Source organism: Cygnus olor, chromosome 5 (genome assembly GCF_009769625.2).
Source record: "Cygnus olor isolate bCygOlo1 chromosome 5, bCygOlo1.pri.v2, whole genome shotgun sequence".
Taxonomy (NCBI): domain Eukaryota; kingdom Metazoa; phylum Chordata; class Aves; order Anseriformes; family Anatidae; genus Cygnus; species Cygnus olor.
In genome coordinates, this window is record NC_049173.1 from 10488880 (window position 1) to 10508838 (window position 19959).

At 36.6% G+C, this 19959-nt stretch overlaps 1 protein-coding gene across 4 annotated transcripts in view; it reads left to right on the plus strand.

Annotated features, from left to right (window-relative positions):
- The window catches only part of PPP1R13B (protein phosphatase 1 regulatory subunit 13B), a 72284-nt gene that overhangs the window by 23667 nt on the left and 28658 nt on the right, over positions 1–19959 (plus strand). For all 4 annotated transcript variants that reach the window (XM_040558819.1, XM_040558818.1, XM_040558816.1 and 1 more), the window contains exons 2-4: positions 1229–1376; positions 9611–9730; positions 11235–11302. In XM_040558819.1, coding sequence (XP_040414753.1) covers positions 1229–1376; positions 9611–9730; positions 11235–11302 — 336 coding nt within the window. The remainder of the gene's footprint in view (positions 1–1228; positions 1377–9610; positions 9731–11234; positions 11303–19959) is intronic.

Below are 19959 nucleotides of genomic sequence, written 5' to 3' on the forward strand. Positions count from 1 at the left end.
ACAAGCCCCTGAGCTGGTAAGGACACGCTTCCAGCTTTTGCAGCAAATGCCATAAGGGCCTACAGACCAAATTCATTGAGAACGCTCTTTAAGGCAGAGGTCCCTAATAGAGGGGTGCAGCAAACGAATGTATTATTATTGGCCATATCAGAACATGCACCGAGGGGGTGAGGTGGGTGAAGTTGATGTGCAACTTCTGAGTGCTTGACTCTGCAGCAAGGTACATCTGCTAACAGGAGCAGGGATGGGAATAGCTCCAGCTATGTGTATTTCTGCACACCTTTATTTAAGGTGGAGCAAAGTATTTGAACAAAAGTTTACTTCAACTGAGGTTAGTGCTAGCTCTTAGAGCTAGGCTTGCTCCTTTATAGATTTGATTGTACTCTTTCTTCTTTCTGTTTTCCTTGATGTCAAGTTATTTTGAATATTGTTAAGGTGCGGAGGGGAAGAAAAACTATTTTGTGGCAGCTTTCCAACTGGAATAGCTGGGAGCAGTTACTAGAGGGAAAGTAGTCCTTTGATGTTGTACAAGTACAAGTCAGGAGAGCATGCTTAGTGCCTCTGCGGGCAGGTTGCGTGTGCATCTGATCTGGTCAACACAGCAGGCGCAGGGTGGGCGCTGAAGTAGTGTGGAAACAACTGACTTTTCAGAGGTTTTACCTCTAGCAAGTAACTAACTAAACAAATGCAACCCCTTGCAAAATGTTACGCTTTTATTTCCCCTGTTTGTATGCTGGTTTTGTTCTGTTTTACTCCAAGGCTTGCAATCCAACTAAATGTGAGTGGATCTTCAGACAAACTGCAAAGGGTTTCCCACCTGTGGAGCTTTATGTTACTTTACAAAGTATTAATTTATTTGGAACATTTAAATGCTATGATTTAAAACATCTAATATAGCAAAACTTGTTCCTTCCCTCCCAGCCTCATTGTCAGACAGAACTAAACTATTTCAACTGAAATGAAAGAGAAGAAAAACCACTACCAACCAACCCCCACAAAAAACTACCACCAACAAAAAGAAAAACCTTCCGTTCACACTTATCAAAAAAAAAAAATCAACAAAAGGACTAAATCTTTGGCTAAGTTACAAGAAACTGAAAACTTTTTTTATGATAGTATTAACCAACCTTAAACATATAGCTCCATTTACAGAGGGTTTATAAATCTTACCCATATTCATATTCTTGTCATGTTTTTGAATATTCTGCTACTTTTTTTTTCCTTTCAGATGATATTAACCGTGTTTCTGAGCAACAATGAGCAGATTTTGACAGAAGTTCCAATTACACCAGAAACAACCTGTCGCGATGTAGTAGAGTTCTGCAAAGAGCCTGGAGAAGGAAGCTGCCATCTGGCTGAAGTATGGCGTGGAAACGGTGAGCAAAATGTTTGGTGGAAATTGGTTTAAATATTTGTAACAATTACGAGAAATGGTAAGACTGACTTTTCAGTATTAATAATTTCTAATTGTACTTCAGCATTTTTCTCCTGGCAAACTGTCATGCAGAGCATGGTATTTAGTATCTGTAGAGATTAATGCAAATCTTGATATTTTTTTCTCCTTGTTTTCCTTTCTCAGGATGGAGTATTTGATAAAAGGCATGTGTAAGATGTGTTAGTCTTCTGTATTTCAGATCTTCAAATTACATAAAGTATTCAGGATCTGCCTTTTAAAAATAAAATGGGGTTTTGGAAGGATGGTTGTATTTTCACTTCTAGATGTCATTTATTTCAAATAGACATACAGCATATTTAGGATGGGATTAGGATTTAAATAATTTGTAATGCCAGCGATCTTATACAAGAAGTGAGTGCAGATTACCAACTGGATTCTTTCCCATCCTATTTCCTCACTGTTAGCCACGTGATAACAACCTGCAAATTAAGAATGGGTATAACAGAATCATAGAACCATATAATATGTATGGGTTTTTCCTCCTGGATTGTAACTAACAGAAGTTCTTCATACAGAGTTGTGCCAGAATTATCTCCAACTTCTTCATGAACGTGTACTGTCAAAAATTCGATAACTTCCCTTGGGGCAGGTAGTAGTGCCTGTTTTCTATTTGTGTTGTAGTTATTTCACAGAATGGTGGGATGAGCAGTCATGTCAAAAAAAGCCCTATTATGCGTTCTGTTTCTAGATGAGTTCTTTCAATTAAGTGTAGTACAAGCTTCCAGGTTATGATAGTGTATCAATGTATGAGTAGGATCAGTGAATGGGTGAGGATAACAGGTAGGTTCTTATTCCTCGGTTACTAAGGTTAGCCCTGTTTAAGCTGTTTGTCATCTATTTTGTATAAAGACTTGATGAGTTCGTAACTTGATACAGAATTCTTATTTTTTATAGAGGGGGTATATTTTGTTCGGGGCTGTTTATTCATTTTGTCAAGAAGAGAAGTTTATTGCATTATTCAGATGCCTGTGGAGCTTTTAAGTATTAGCAATCTAGAATAGTTTCCTACTGGGATATCTTTTCATTTTTTAACTGTTCTAAGACTTTATAAGGAGAGAAGGTGCCTCGAAACCATTTCCTAATTAGATGGGAATTTGTAGAGTTTAGGCAAGAGTAAGCAGACGGGAGGCTAAGCATGTTTGCAGTTCTTGGCATACAAATTCAGCTTGTATTTATAAAACTGTCTTTAAGAATAAAACTTAAAGGAAGGCTTTTTTCAAATTGGAAGTTTAGGTAACAAAGAGCCAAAATGCCAAGTGTATCACGAATTTATAAACTGGATCTGCACGCACTTGTTTATCCCTAATACTTAGCAACCAATGGTCTGTAAAAGTGTAACATATATGGTATTATTTCTTCTCCTGCTTTCACAATACTTTGAGGGTGTACTTCCCAAAAATGCAGAGAATGTTGTCAGCTAGCTTCAAAAGATGACTGGAAGTTCTAGCCAGTGATCCACAGCGTCTTTATCGGACGCTTATGCCTTGCAATTCTGGCAAATGTAAGCATGAACTTTCTACAATGACTTCAAACAGAACATATTTTATTTGTGGATGTAACACACTATTTCTGAAAATGCTGGATATCTGAAGCTAAAAGTTTATATAAAATGGGAAATAAAACTTATCTGAGGAGATGTGATGGAGGAACTAAAACCAAATTTGGGTATCTATCCTGTGATTTGTGTGTTTTTCGTCCCGTTACTCAATGGAGATGTAAGTGTTGCAGTCACTATAGCGTTTTAGGTTGGTTTGGGTTTTAAACTGAAACAAAGGTGTTCACACAAATCTATCTTACCTGAGGTGATAAGTGTATGGATTATCTTCCACTGAAAGTATGCAACAGACAGTACTAGAGGGAATAAAATTAAAAATAAATAAATAAATGAAATACCTGCTTACATTCCTGGAGCTCTCAAACAGACCTGTGCTGTCAGCAAAAAAAAAAAATGTCCTGCACACTGTTTTTAAGTCTGTCTGACAGGAATTTCAGGACAAGCATTTTGTTTGCTTTTCTTAGATGTAGGATAGATAGTGTTGTAAAATCTGCATGTTGGTGGTCTCAACTTCTTGCCCCAAAGTCTGTCGATACATAAGTTTCTCAGTGAAACAACTTGAAATTTCTTTTCAAGAGGGTGGGGTGGTGATTTTCCTTCAGCTGCTCCTGGGAGCTAAATTAAGCTCCTTCCACTGCAGTTTTTAAAAATAATTCTAGCCAGGAGCAGAGATCTGGTGTAGAAAATACAAGACTAAGAAATTAAAACAAACAACTCAAACCATTGGTTTGGAGTGGGAAGTGGGAAGCAATTTGCAATGAAACTGCTGTATACTGTGCCAGTGGAAGAGTATTTTTGTTAGTTTTTTCTCTGTTGTTGCATGATAAGGAAATGGTTGAGGAGCTTTCTAAGAGTTGCAAAACAGATTGGGAATCATTTGTATTACAATTAAGAAACTGATTCTTCTTGAAGTTGCATGGCATAAGTGTTCGGTTTACGTGCATTTGGTTTTAGTTTTTCATTCTCTGTTCATATTCTTCTCTGGTTTCTTTAGGTGATTAATAGCTGAAAAAAGGCAACAGCATTTGTACCTGATATGTCAGTGAATTTTGTAGCACCTTATGCTTACTAAGTTTGAAGTTTCCTCGCTTTGCATGGATTTCTCAGGCTATGGCAGGAGGAAAGAAAAACATATTTTTCCGTGTTCCCCAGCTATTGCAAGTCATGGTGGGTAAGGAGGTCAAAAGATAGGTATGATGCTGGGAACTTGTAGTGCGTTTCAAAAGAAAATGGATTTCAAGCTTTTAAATCTGTCCGTTACTCAATTATCCACTTCATTTACATCTGGGATGGCCTTTAGCAATTGATATTGTTGGTCTTTCTGAATTTAATTATAGCAGACGTGAGTGACTGTGAAAGAAATGGAAATACACTTCTAGTACACAACTGCAAACCTGCGTAGGTAAAGATACTTTTCTGATCTTACAGTGAACTCCCAACTGTGGACATAATCCATTACTTTGTATTCTGGTTTCCTGTATAGCAGGCATAAACACATTTTTATTACAGACAACAGAATACATGTAATCAGAATAAAAACTAATTCAGAAGCTTAAAAATTACTCTGTTTTAAATATAAGATATATAGTTTCAACAGAAAGATTTTTGCAATTCTCTGTTGAAACATTGATGCTGTATCTGTGTTTTGGTCTTTGGATAGCTAAAACTCGCCCAACCTCAAAACTTTTGCTTCAAAGGAAAGGTGTTTAGCTCATTTCTCAAGTTAATCTTTCAGAATTTTTGTCTAACTAAAAATCGAAGAGTTTTTGCAAGTAATTTTGAATGTATACATAGATTACATTTTTTTCACTTGAGTTTTCATAGAAATAATTTTTTTAAAATTATTGTTAAATCATAGGGATCCATCCTATTAATTACTACTCCATATCCATTCTCCTATTTCACCTTCTTTTTCTTCTGTTTGTGCAATTACTGACAAATATGTTTAAAGCTGTAACAACTAGAAAACATTTAACTGAAGTGTTTTTTTATTCTTAAAGAGCAAGTATTTCCAGAAAATGCTCCTTTGTGCTACCCTAACTTTCAGTAAATGTAAGATCAAGCTTTCTACCTCCAATTTTTTGAGGTTTAAAGGCTTTAAACTGAAGGAAGGAATGGGGACTTCAACTCTTTGTTTCTTGTGTCAAATGTTAATGTCCCTTTCCTCTTCCTCTTTCTTTTCCGAGTCTCTTTCATGTGCCTAAGTTGTTACAAATGATTACTACGTCATTTTTCATCTCTCTGTTTCAGTACTGCTGCAGCTTGCTCTCTAATTTAGGGCTGCATATTCCAAATTGTTTTGGTGAAAGTATTGCAAAAGTAATAGAAAATCTTTCCCATTTCTCTCCATGGTCATGTCTGAAAACTACTAGTTTTGATTCTTCAAGTCTATGATGTAAACAGGATCTTTTTATTTTGAAAAGCTCTTAAAGCTCCTAGGATCAGGGCCTTACAAGTAAAGGGAGACCTGCTTAACCAGCAGCCATGCTGCAGCCACTCCTCACCATTCCAGAATTAGCCCAACCCTGTTCAGACATCCAGTTTCTTGGTACTCGTTATCAAGCATCATTACTTACTATATTTAGCTGACAGTCTTTTTATTTAGGAAAAATTCCTAAAGCTTCAGATCTTCTGTGTCCTAAAGTCTATGAACTAAGCCCTTTAGGTACTTTACCCATTGTGGTCTTTAGACGATTCTTGCTGCAATTTTAGTGGACGTGCTTGAAAGCACTTGAAATCTTACCTCACTCTAGGAGCTGAAAAACCTGAAAATCATGTTTTTAAAATTCCTTTTTAAGAACTGAGTTTTAATAAGCTCCTGACCTTAACCTTGTATTTACAGACACTATTTACAATGTTTCTTGGAAGTCCACTTGAGTGAGGTACAAGGAAAGGAAAATAAAAGCTTCTGCGTTTTTAAATACGGTGTTTTGGTTTTTGTTTATTGTCTGTTTCCGTTTTTTTAGGAAAGGAGTTGGCTGATGAATATAATTAGTTTGTATTTTAAATGACCCTTCCCCACTGAAAGCAGTTGAAGCTAACTGTGGCTGCATTGTGTTAATCTCTGTACTTGGAGTCGTGTAAAATTCTTTTAATCTAAGAAAAAAATGGGATCCAGCGTGCACACTAAATAGTAAATGAATTACAGGGGCTTCACAAGGGTATTTTTTTATTTGTTTGGATTATGAATTCTGAAGAATCTTCAGAAGCATTAGCAGTAAATGTAGTAGTAACACACTGACAATAGTCAAGAATGTTTGTAATACAGAAGAATAGTATGTTTCTTCTAACCTTCAGAAAGGTATTTTACTGGATAATTCTGAAATTGAATAGCTTGTCTCTGCAAATAACTTTAGATATTTCATTGTATATTAGCTGAGTGTTTTTCAAAATATATGCTTTATTGCCTGTTCTCTAAACTTGATCCTGCACATATTGGATAATGGGATTATATGGGTCACTGTTGCATTCTTCTGCCTGCTCTTTTTGTTTGGCTTCTCTTTTGCTTCCCTATTTTTCCATTCCATTAAAACTATTTTCTCCTTCAAAGACCAGTCCAGAAATATCGGAATGCTTGAAGCTCTCTTTACACTGTGAATAGCCAAGGATAAATAAAGGGGAAAAAAAAAAAGCTACTAGAGAGTGCCCAAAGGAGGGCTACGAAGATGATGAAGGCTTGGAGGGGAGAATGCAGGAGGAGGGGAGGATGTACGAGGAGCAGCTGAGGTCCCTTGGTTTGTTCAGCCCCGAGCAGAGCAGGCCGAGGGGAGGCCTCACGGCGGCCTGCAGCTCCCTCACGAGGGCGGAGGGGCAGGCGCTGAGCTCTGCTCTCTGGGGACAGCGACAGGACCCGAGGGCACGGCATTGAGCTGGGACAGGGGAGGGTCAGGCTGGGGGTTAGGGAAAGGTTCTGCACCCAGAGGGTGGTCGGGCACTGGGACAGGCTCCCCAGGGAAGTGGTCATGGCACTGAGCCTGACGGAGTTCAAGCAGCGTTTGGACACCGCTCTCAGACACGGGGGCTGATTTTTGGGTGGTTCTGTGCAGAGCCAGGAGTTGGACTCTATGACCCTTGTGGGTCCCTTCCAACTCAGGATGTTCTGTGATTCTATGAAGTTAAGAGGTATGGAGAAAATGAAAAGTGATCAGCTCCAAACATGAATATTTAAGGACAAGCAATTAAGTCTTTTCTTGTCATAATTTAATTACATTGTGTGAAGAAGCACCCCTGTTGTTTAAGTTGTAGAACTCATTGTCACAGGATGCCAGAAGCTGAAGGGATCTGACAGGATTGGCATAGGCACCTGTAGAGGACAGAACCCCTGGATATCGAACATGGGGCTGATGACATGGGATTTTGCTTGATCTTAGGAAGTCTCTCAAGGCGTGACTTGGAAGCTAGAAGGGTAGATTAGGGAAAGGATCAGTTTTTGCTTATTCTATTTCTTACGCTGCTTCCACAAGCAAATACTGCTTGCTGGTACTGGAAAGAGGAGACAGGCCCATGTGGACAGGTGATCATTCCAGAGACGACTTCTTGTGTTTTGATGCCTACTATAATCAGTATCATTTTATCTGTATCCCTGGCTATACACAGTGTAAAAAGACTGGAAATAGAATAAGGAAAAAGCATATGGAGATTTTTTTTTTTGAGGAGGTGCCCTAGAGGTGTTTTCCTCTGCAGAGTATTTTTAATCAGTTTTGCAGTTTTCAGATGGAAAAAAAAAAAAACACACCACTTCCCTCTTAAAAAGAGAAGGGGGAAAAAAAGCAAAAGACTATCTGACAATCCAAGCTTAAGAAATTTTCTCCAAAACCCAAACTGTGGTAGCATTTGCAGAGCTGTATTTGATACTTTTGAAATAACTGTAGAATTGAATGAAATCGAATAACTGAATTTTCCTAAAAGCTTGCTACTGTGTATAGAAAAGAAATATACCAGTTACATACCAGATATTATCCAATAACAATATAATTATAGTGTTACCTTTTTGCTGTACCTTCTAGTATGTGAATTTGTCTGATCTTGTCATAAAATCCATTGTATTGGATCATGGTATTTCTGTATCTTCAATGTAAAACATTTCTTCTAGTTCTAGCTGAAAACAACTTTCCCTGGAAGGCATAGTTTTCTTGGAATTCTGCTTGATTTGAAGGAAATGACTAATGTAGAATGGGACACGGTCTTGGCTTTTTGTTTTCTTAAATGGTTTAAAATACAGTGCCTTAGGGTGTGCTTATTTGTATATTGGGAAGATCTTAGCAAGGCATTGGTGAGATCAAGGTATTTGACAAGACAGATTTTTCACAAGACGGTTGCAGTATTAAATATATTTTGAATGAAGTGATCCAAATGCATTGTCTTCAAAATACTACAATAAAGTATCCCAGTAGTGTCAACATGTGTATACATTTACACAGTTCATTATAAAAAAAAAAAAGGTAGCTTGTAATGTGTTTTGTCTTTTGTTTTTTCCTTTAATCCTTCCTTCTAAGCTTTCTTGAAGGTATCTGTTATATCTTTGTATCGTTTTTGTCATCTTGCATCAAATGGGTTAAATATGAAATGGCTAACATTGTTGGCAGTGTCCTGCTTGGTAGGAGATCGCGTGGTTTGAGTTTTGGGGACAGAAAGGATTTTCCTTTTAACAATGAAGAATGCAAACTCCACCTTCTGGTTTCCATCCAAGCCTGTTTTTCTGTAGTAACAGTGGCTTGTATGAAGTGTATGTAGGACGACTAATTTAGATTTTTTCTAATGTCACTGTGTCATTTGTTTTATTCTGATCAGGAGAGATCTCTTAATACTGTGTTTAGTATTAGGAAGCTCTTAAGCTTTTTCTTACTTTTAGCCAAAGTACTTCAAAATAAGTTCAACAATAATTATAGAAACAGTGAAAATTTTTCTTTTGAAATACATACTCATTTTGAAATACTATATACATAGTGCATAGCATCCTAGTAATAGAAGATTTGCTTTTGAAGAAATAACTGTACTATGAGAATGTTCAACACTTCTTCTGGGGAAAACAAAGACTTATTGTTGTGTAGAACAGCCTTTATCTCTTCAAAGATTTACCAATAATTTCACGTGTACTAGAAGTTAACATCCAGCCTAGTGTGTTGGAGTAGAAGTACCCACCCAAGTTCTTAGTAGGTGAAATGTCAATACAATGACTTGGTTTTTAGTCTGTGTGGAAGCCCTGAGGTTCAAACTGAATGAATCATCTGCATAATAGAGCAAAATATCCATCTGCTGTTGGGGAGCAAAGGTGCAAAGATCAGCATTGTGAAAAAGGTTGTGATGAAGAATTCCTGATATAGCTAAACTAAGGTTTGTAGACACTGTTAGTTTTTGTATGGCTCTGCAAACTGGTTACGTACTGCTGTTAAGCAGTGACCTGTGTTATAGTGATAGGCAGGCTTTTAACACAGTGCTACTACTTCCTGTTGGTGTATGCTTGCTTCTTCAACTTTGCATAAGTGAAAACACATTGGATGGACTGAATTACTACAAAAGACATTATTTTTAATGTTCTATAAAACTTTGCTTAACTTAAAACAGTTGTGATAGATTTGGTTATTTTTTATCGTTTTTAGAACGTCCCATACCCTTTGATCATATGATGTATGACCACCTGCAGAAATGGGGTCCCCGGAGGGAAGAGGTGAAATTTTTTCTTCGTCATGAGGAATCGCCAGCTGAAAGTAATGAACAGAGTAAGTACACTTACCTTATAATGCTGTTACCTAAATATCTAAAATGTTTTCTGAAGTGATTTCAAATATCAATTGTTTGAGTAAATTTTGGTAGATATAGGCAATACAACTTCCTTATACCAAAGTCTTTTTGAACATTGCTCAATGTCACGTTGATTGATGTTCTCAAATTCCCTTATCTAGAATACTTTCTATCAATCTGAGTAATGCTTTTGTAGTAAGAATGGTTTCTATTCTGCTTAGTACTGATCCAAAAATGTGAGTGAAGATGAGAGACTTGATGCGTTTTTGCTTGTTGAGAGAAAGTCACAATTTTTTTGTGAGGGTGGGATTGTTCTTCCTGACTTCCTGCTCTTTGTTGCACCCACAAAAAAAATTCAGTAAACTACTTTGCATCCTTTAGAAGCAAATCTCTTTTACAGACATCATCAGCAGAGGTCTCACAAGCTTTACTTTCTCTGTACTTTCTGTAGATATATTTATTGGTAGCAATAATTCACACCTTGAAAAATCCCTGGTCTGTTTGTTTCTGCAGAAAAAGTCTTTATATAAAACAATGTCATATTACATTAGGGGCTTTCTTTAAAGACTGGGATAAAAATAAAAGTATTTCAATTTTCTGATCTAACTAGTGTAGACTACTTAATTTATGAGAAGATTTTTGAGGCTGTGCATTATATACTTTATGGCTCTCAGACTGCCTGAGAGAGAGGAAAGGAAACTCAAAGTAAGTTGTGTATTTGCATGCTCCGACAATCCTCACTCATTCATCTAACCTGACTACTTCAGACAACCAAATTTCAAGTTTTGGCTAAGTCCTTATTGCTTTGAGCTGGGGTTTCTCTTCATATCTCTAAGTGGCTGCTGGTTGCTTTGAGTGCCAGAAGTAGCAAGTCCATTAATATATAAGGATTTGCACATATGTTAATTAGATACTTTGTAAAATACTTAGTCATCCTTTGGGCGATTCCAATTTAAAATATGTTAAGAAATTCAAGATACACCTGAAGCCACATTTACATGTACAAAGAAAATGTCCCTTCTGAAGCATGCATGTGAGGCTTTTTAATTCATTATTGACCTGTGGATCAATTTGTAGAATAAAGTTGTTTACAAGGCATTGTAGAAGCTTCCTCTAATATATTAACTTATAGTACATTAGTGGAGCTACTTCTTGTGGACACAGAAGTATGAAACTTCAGTAGTCATGCTCAGTACATTCCCTTTCATAATATCATTGCCAAAACACGTCAGAAAATTAGGCCTACATGTCTATACCTTTAATAGAGGAAGTCTGTGGAGTAATGTCATATTTCTGCTGACTCCACTGCGTACAGAGAATAACCTAATGAGAGAGTCAAAACTAGCAGAATGAAAATTCATAGGTAAAATGTTCTTTTAAAAAAAAAAAAATCGTTAAAAGTACAGATTAAAGACTGTGAACCAGTTGTGTTGAAAACTGAACTGTGCACTACGAATACTACGAATGATACTTTACTTTTAGGTGGACGACAAGCCCAGAACCAAAGAAATGGAATAAACATACCTGTGGAGAAGCGTACAGAGAATGGGGTAAGTAATAAATCATACAGGTTTTCAATCAACTCAAATAATTAAGTTTTAAAATTTCTTGGTTTGCAAAATCTGTTGTAGGAACCAGTGGAAAATGTCTAATTCTTGTTCTGTTGTGATTTTCATGAACAGCTGTAAATTTTCTGCCTAGAAAGAAATTCACTTCTGTGACATGAGAAGCCATCAGTCTCGTTAACTACTGCATTTTCTCACCTGCCTTCATCTCTTATTCATCCTGTATGAGGAAAAAATCAGCTATATTACTCTTGCATATGAGTATTGCTTGTCCAGGCATCTTTTCTTGATTGTTTTTTCTCACTAATAGTGGTTTTGTGACTTAGCCTCATAAGGTAAAACATGACAATGTGTCTATGGATTGGAATGTTTTCAAACGCTGATAGAGGAGGTTACATACCCCTCAGAGCCACCTCTTTATACTGGTTTGCACACGAGGTTCATTTCTATGCCTTTAAAAAAAAAAATCATTTTATGAAGTTGCTAATTTAAAATACATATTGCATAGCACAGAGTACCAGTTTGGTGGCATTCAGTGAATTATGGCTTGAACATCATCTCTTTTACAAGTAAAATATAGGTTATCTCTTTCAAAATTACCATGGCTTAAAAACCTGTTTCAGAGTTGGTATTCCCTTTACTTTCTTCTCTCCTTTCTCATCCTCACTTCTAATAAAGACTCAACAGACCATAATCTGTTCTCATTCACTCAGGACCATTTTGCTACATCTTCTGAGGCACTATAGGTATAGTTGATTATTCTTTAACGTTTTTGAATTTCAAGAAGAGTTGAGCTCAGTAATTCATAGTTGTATTGTCTATGTTGGAACACTGTTGATTTCTAAATGTGCCTTAGAGCTCTTTTGTCTGGGTAAAATAATGCTTCAAAGAAGTTTAAAGACAAACAAAACTAATCAGATTTTTCAAGTTGAGATGTCTTAAAAAAATCAACTAAAATGTTAAAAACAATTGTGCAGGTTAAGTGATTCTGTCCTTGTATATTGCCTAATAATTGGCATCTAAAATTTCTTACGTACGTTTAAACATGCAGCAGCAAAGTTGTAGGTTGTGGGTTTTTTTTTCCATTCAGCTGTTTAGTCACTTTGCGGCTTTTAGCAGCTGGTTTTATATATGGTATGTGGGGCTAGTGGAAGGAATCTTTTTCCCTATTCAAAACAGTTAATCATGTATTGCTTTCTACATTTCTTTTCTGTAGAGAACACTAGCTGATAACATCATCTACATGGATCTGTTTATCCTGCTTCCATTGTCATATTGACAATGTAGTGAGATCATAGAACTATAGTATGCTAAGGGAACATAACTCTTTAATGACCTTCTGAGGTCCATTCCTCATAGCTCGTATACTTCTTTTGAGACGACAATTTCTGGAAATCAGAACTGGCATGTGCAGTATGCCTTCCAATCGTACTTCTTGGCAGCACTGAACTGTGTGTTTAGTTCGATTTGCTGTTAATTTTATGGGTAGAGCTCAGACCTGGTAACTTGGTAAACGCTCCTACTTGTGTGCCATTCAGTATATACTGAAAAAAATATATGTTTGGCCACAAAATTAAAAATTATTAGGGAACTGATCATTTTTAAAATATACTTCTAGTAAGTTCCTGAAATTGCTAAAAGATGAGAAGGACCTGAAGGGATTTTATTGTAAGTTTTGATGGGTTTTATGCCATAAATGGTACAAATCGGGTTCTGAAAGTTATAAAACTCAGATTTTTCAATTGTACCAAGTTTTAAATGGGAGGGGGAGGGGGGAAAAGAGGTGGCTTCGGGATCAAGGATTTAATCAGCTTACACTTACGTAATGCATTAGGCTTATTCATTGTTACTGGCATGCTGAATGTTAGACTAGCCCTAAAATCAATACAAACCAATGGAACACTGAAGACAGCTCAAATCTTACCAAATAGTCTGCATTGAGGTATATTTTTACTATGTGTATTGTTTTAATGATGAAATGATTGATTTTTATTTAATTTTGGGATAGAGTTGGAAGTGTGACATGCATAGAAAACTTTTAGATACGTGTTTGCTTTCATGTTTGAATCAGTAGTCTTGGAAAAAATGATGGGTAATCTGTCTGGAATTCAACTTGGATAACTTTATGAATTGGTATTTTGTCACATGCGATGTTTTTTATATTCTGTGAAAGTCTTGTGTGCATGATCAGCAATTAGTTGAATAACAGTGAACTTTTAACATCACAAGGTTACATAAATGCATGAATTTTATCAGATAATCTTCTAAATGAAGATTGAATGTTAAAAATGGAATAGGCTATGTCTCTTCAGACCGTGAAATGTGGTTTGTTGTGAAAAGAATACTTATCTGTAAGTGCTCATCTGAGAGCTTTGCATCTATATAACAAAGTCTAAGGAAAAATTATGTGAGTGGTTCTCTTATTCCTGAAATGACCTCTTGGTGGGTTTGCTCTTGTTTACAATTTTCCTCTTGGAAGTGGAATTATGCTGTAATCAGGGCCTGATCTCTTTCCACCACTATCCTGAAGGTATACTTATGTGGAGATAAGACTTACATAACTAAACATTTTCCTTTGCTGGGGAGATTGGATGGTGTCTCGAGGGATTCACTTCTCTGAGAACAGCTGCCTCTTCCATTTTTTTGCATGTGTAGCTGAGCCAGTTTGATTTGGACACAATTTGTAACAAGGGAAATTCTAATTAAATATCAGGGAAAATCTTTTCTCAATGAGAGTAGTCAGACTTTGGAACAGATTACCGGGAGTCGGTGGAATTTCATCCTAGTAGAGGTTCAGAATTTAACCTAATTTAGTCCTGAGCAATCTGAGCAACTTTGAGCAGGGTTGATTGAACCAGGTTACTTTGAGAAGCTCCTTTTAACGTAAATTTATTTTTTAGATTCTGTGATCCTCATTATGCTGATGCTTCAAATGTCCTTCTACCGTTTAGTCATTTCCTGCCTTTTATCGGTGGCCATGAAACAGTGGCCGTAGAATGCTGGGTTTTGTTTTCTTACAGATATCCTAGCGTGATCCAAGCTTCATTCCATAGAAATGACAGTGGTCTGAACAGTGAGAAAGAGCAAATACAGTTCTATCCACTGGAGGTCAGTGGTACACAGGAGAGGGACTGGGAGCCACCCTATCAGTCATCAGTAGGAAAAATGGATCACAGTCTTACATAAAGGAAGTCCTGGAAACAGGACTGACCTGATGAAGACAGTTTTCCAGGTAAAAAGGTAATCTAATGTTTGAGAAACTCGTTGGAAACGAGAAAACAAGAAAGCAAATGCAGTTCAGGAGAAAAAAAAGGATGGAGTGCAGAGACACAATAGAAGAAAAGTGCGTGGGACAGAATAGAACTATGTTAGTGTGGTGAAAACAGTCTGTACATGATGGCAGGTACTCATTTGCAGGAATTGCATAATTTAAATTATTTTTCTACTTGTTAATGTACTTAAGGAGAATAAAATATCAGTTTGTACTCTTATGTACCATTCTTTCTTTAACTCATTTTGTTCTTCCTAATATCCTAATATTAAATTTGCCGCCCCCCCCCCCCCCCCCCCCATGAACGGAAACTGGTGTCTATGTGCTTTTATTTTGATAGATACTGACTGAAGCCTTTGCCAAGAAATGCAAAGAATCTGATTTTATTGCTCCCTAGGAAACTTTTGTCTTTAGTGTAAACCAAAACCCCAAACTGGAATATCAGTCCTTTAAATTTTCTTAGTCTTGAAACTATGACCAATACATATAGCTGAGAATTAACTTTTTTTTTTGCTGTTAAATAACAGAAGTGAACTTCACTGTTTATGTTTAAGTGGCTCCAGTCAGGCTTTTAGCAGAAGGTTTACAACACGTAGCCCAATTGTTTTAGTATCAGGAGAATCTTATAATTTCACGCTCATGGAATTTCCATTAATAAACGTAGAAGATTTTACCTACTTGTGTACACACAAAGCACTCCTAGTAGTACTGATTTAACTTGAGAGCAGTTACACTCTTATTGGCAGAACCATCCAATACAATCAGTTTCTCTGCAGTGAAAATAGTAGCAAAGAATATACGCTGCTTTTGAGTTCCTGAGTTAAGGCTTGTCAAATTCTAGGCTTAGAATTTAGATAGATGTATAGCTGGTGCCAAAATTCTTAAGTGGAATTGTTTTGTTGTTTATTAATTTTAATTATATGATCCATACAACTGCAGCCACATAAAAAGGCATTAAACATCTTACATACAGTCTGTCCATGGATTTGTCAGTTAGACAATTAAACTTTTTTAAATGTGTTCTAACAATCTTCTGATAAGCTTCAGAAATGGCTGAACAGTTTTTACAAGGTTAGTTGTACAGCTTTCCATAGCCTGTCAGGCAAAGATATGCCAAAATCTAATTGTGAAGGGGGAAAAAAAACAAGCAAGTTAGTTTTTTTTAGTAGTAAACTCAAGAGAAAATGCAGGAGAAGGGAAATATATTATACATAATTGCTTAAAGTTTCTCATTTGAAATGTTGAGGGATAAAGAGCTTAGTCTGAAATAGAAATTGCTCTTCAGATGGGAGCTACAAATACAATTTGATAATAGCTTGTAAGTATCAAGTACTTCTGTTCGTAATACTTAATGGTGTATTTGGAAGAGGCTGCCATGCACATAAGGCAAGTTTTAGTGGCATTTGTTTAAAATGAGCAAATTACAATGTCAGTCATGGAAATCTAGATACTTTCAGGGGTCTCATAGCATAGTCTAAGCAAATAATTTCATTAAAAGATGACACAAGGAATTCTAGCAATTTGCTGGGATTTTTTTCATTTTTTTTCCTGAGGAAGGTTTCATGCAGGCTTCCTGGAACATTTTGACCTTGTAAAAAGCTGCTAATTAAATCAGATCCAAGGTTTCCCAATTTTCTGCTGCAATTTTGTGTGTTGCTTTTGTTAAAGAGCCAGATTTGTTGTATATGTCACTATTTACCAAGGGTGTTCACTGGTCTAAGACATTCATTCCTAAAATTCTTTTTACTTGTTAGATAGGGGAGCCTCTACCTGCACCTTCAGTTCAGACATCTACTTCAAGCTGGGGGTCAGCTTAACAGATTTAACAAACAAAAAAAAAGGATTAATCTGATCAGTCTGAAGCATTTTCCTAAAAGCTTGCTGTATCTTGCTCTTCCAAAAAAAGAATAGTAATAATAAAGAAATAGAAAAGCTAATCCAACTAAGAAACTTCAGGGGAGGGGGGGAATTAAATGAGGGGAAAAAAAAAGGCAGTCTAAAGCTAATTTTGATGCAAAATAATAAAAAAAAAAAAGCTCTTGAATTCTTGCAGGACTAGAAATCCCAGTCTCTTCACACCTCAGTAAAGGATAGTTTGTCTGGAAACATCTGTACAAGTTTAATAACTGTGTGATCTCATAGAATGAACTTCTGTGAAACTGTAGGAAATTCAGATGCTCCTGATCTGGTATTTTACTCTGAGGCTTTTTGTAAGCTTTTTAGGCAAAATTGCATCATTTTGGGATTTAGAATGTCATGAGCAGTGTTTTGACGGGTCCTGTGATTTCTCAAATGTATTCCAGTTTATAGTGGATGAAGTTACTAGATGCTTACACTTGATGAAAATAATCATCACATTTTATTTGCTGTGTGACCATTTTCCCATTATAATTTTAATTAATATGGCATTAGTTTATGACTAACATTAGCTCTTAATATCTAACTTCATGTGTTTTGAGGAATCTAAAGATAATTTCTCTTATTGGGAAAAGGAAACCTACTTGGAACATGTGAAGGGACTGTTTCCCTCCATGTCTTCTCTATATATTTATGTAATTTTTCACCTCTATAGATCTAGATACCAAGTATCTACTTAGATGGATATGAGAGAGATTTGTGCTTTTTATTCACTTTTTTTCCACGTGTATGGATATATTTTTTACCTTTTCTTGTTTGTCTGCCGCCTTCTCATTCATTTAAATTCCATTCAGCTCTCCCTGTTCCTTCTCTGTTCTCTGAGTATTGGGGCCTTGTAGCATTTACGGGGTTTAGTGGTTCTGCTGTTCTGGGCACCAGAAGACAGTTCTGTGCAGCAGGTTACAGGGAATAATGATGTGCTAGTCCGTGGAAGCCAAACGGGTTGTTTTCCCTCAGGCACAGCTCTTCAGTTTTACAGCAATACTTAGTTGTGGATGTCCATGGAAGAGGAATGGTGAAAAGTCCTATCCAGTTTGCTTAACCTGAAAGTATGGTACATTGTTTTAACCTATTTCTCATCCAGTGAACTTGGACTAATAAGATTCACGCTTTTCTCCAGATTTCGAACTAAACAGAGCTTGTGGAGAATTGCCTCCAATTGTCACTGCACATTGAGATCCGAACTTGCTTTTATATAAAGGTAGAATAGTTGAGAATATAGGGGTGTGTGAGCTGACACGTAACATTATGCACATTAGGTCATAAAATAAACGTTACCTAAAGAGCTCACTTGTTACTTCTCATAAGGTGTTGCTTTCCCACTCCTTACACTGCTGCTGTAAATTTTAATGCCCTTTGCCATGGTTGTATCCTTCTGGAGTTGCATTAGTATAACTTCTAGTTAAAGCAAGTATTTTGATACGAAGTTATTGCAATTAAAATGGACCTTGTCCTTTCCCTTATTTCAGTACTTCCTTACAGGAGACAGATTACAAAATTCATTGTGTCAGTGCAGACCTCCAAGAGCTTTAATTGTTAAACCTTGGGAATTCAGACTGTCCCCCCTTTCTCCAAGCATCTTTCAGTCCTGAGCAGGAGACTCTTCCAGTACTTGCAAAGCCACCTGCTCCTTTTCAGGACATCTTTAGTCATCTCTTTTATGCAGCCCTGTCATTTGCAGACTGGTGCTTCCACAGCATGTGTGTGTGGTGGTGTTTGCTTTTGTGCGTGCACACGCATGTAGTGCTGGCCTCCTTTCTCTCACGCAACCTTACTTATTCATTTAGTTTCCTGTCCATCCAGCCTTTGGACACCTAGCATACCTACTTCCCACCCCTATGTTTTTCCCAGGCAAAAGAACCTTTCCTTTTCTCTGTTTCTCCGCAGCTGCCTCCTGATCTAATTGTACTTAGGTTTGTTTCCCCTGCAGTCTTCCTCACATCAAAGTACAGAAAATGAAAGTCCCTGTGGCTAATTTAGGAGCAAGGGAGTTGAACTTGTTTTTCTTCTCTTATTCGTACTGGATGATCTTACTCTATAGCTCATACCTTTTCTTGCTTGCTAAAAATAAGCCTGTTCTTTATGCAGCTGGAATATTCACTTTATCGTGCTTTGACATACAGTTCTTCAGTGTCCTTATGGAGACCCATTTGTCTGGATCTCTTGTGTAAGTGCACTGAATCATGCTTGAATTCTTTTCTTGAAAGAATGGAGAGAGAGTGAACTTGCATGCAATTCATGAGTTTTATAAGGTAAATGACAGCTTTTTATGTTTTTTGTCTTGCATACTATTATAATTTTTATAGACATAAGAAACTGGTAATGGATTCTAGTATTTTCTTTCATGTTCAGTATTTAAAAATCCTGAATTCTAGGTTTTGACTTGCTGCAGTCTTCTCTGACATGAAACTTCTTGATGTATGCTATTATACATGTTTTAGCTTCATTGCTGGCTCAAATATTTGTCTTTTTGCATGCAGGATTTAGGAAAAAGACGAAACTAGGTAGTGAAGAGCATTATAGCAAACACAGATTGATAGTCTTCTGGAAATAACCTTTTCTATTTTGACTGTACTGTTTGCCTTTTTATCTTAGGCAGTCTTAGTTAAATAAACTGTCTTTGTTAAATTTCAAGTGAACTTTCAAAATTTGAGTTTTGTCACTTTGTCACAGTGAAATTAAATACAAAAAGTAATGATTTGCCTGATCTTTTCGGTATTCATTTTTTTCCAGAGTTTGTAATACTACAAGAATAAAAACAGAACAAATAACTTGTTGCCCTTTTAAAGCTAATTTTTCTGTATTCTCATATTTGCAGTTTAACCTGATAACTGTGAAAGAAATGTGTATTGCTCGACATTTTCCATTGAATATGAGAAGTGCAGTGAATCAAGCTGATCATAGTTGACAGCTGGCTTGATCTTGCAGTGATTAGGTCTTTCACTGCTGGCAAAATCCACTAGCCTTTTCCGTTAGCTGATTGTTGATGAATGCAGAGAGACAGTTTTTCATATTGATAAAATGATTGGGGAAACATTTATTTCATATGGAATAATATTTAAAAATATCCTACCTCCCATTGATTGCACTGAGGCAAAAAGCCATACAAGAATGCATAAGATGTGTATAGTTGTTGGCTGGGTTTGCTCACAGCGGACAGTTAAGCAATTAAGTGTAGACAGAAAATAACAGAAAGATGGAGTTGGAACATGCTGAAGCAACACAAGTGTTTACAGCTGATGGGCAGTGCTGCAAAATAAAGATGTGCTCTCTTACAATTACATGGGAAAATAGCAAACAGGTAATTCATTACTTTTCCAAAGTTTTACACTTTAGTGGATGTTATTTAAATACTGTATTGCTTTTGCGCTTGTTTAAGTGATTGTGGGTTCCGTTGTCACATGGCCAGAACACAGACCACCTTGTTTTTTTGTTACTCCTTATCTCTGAAATG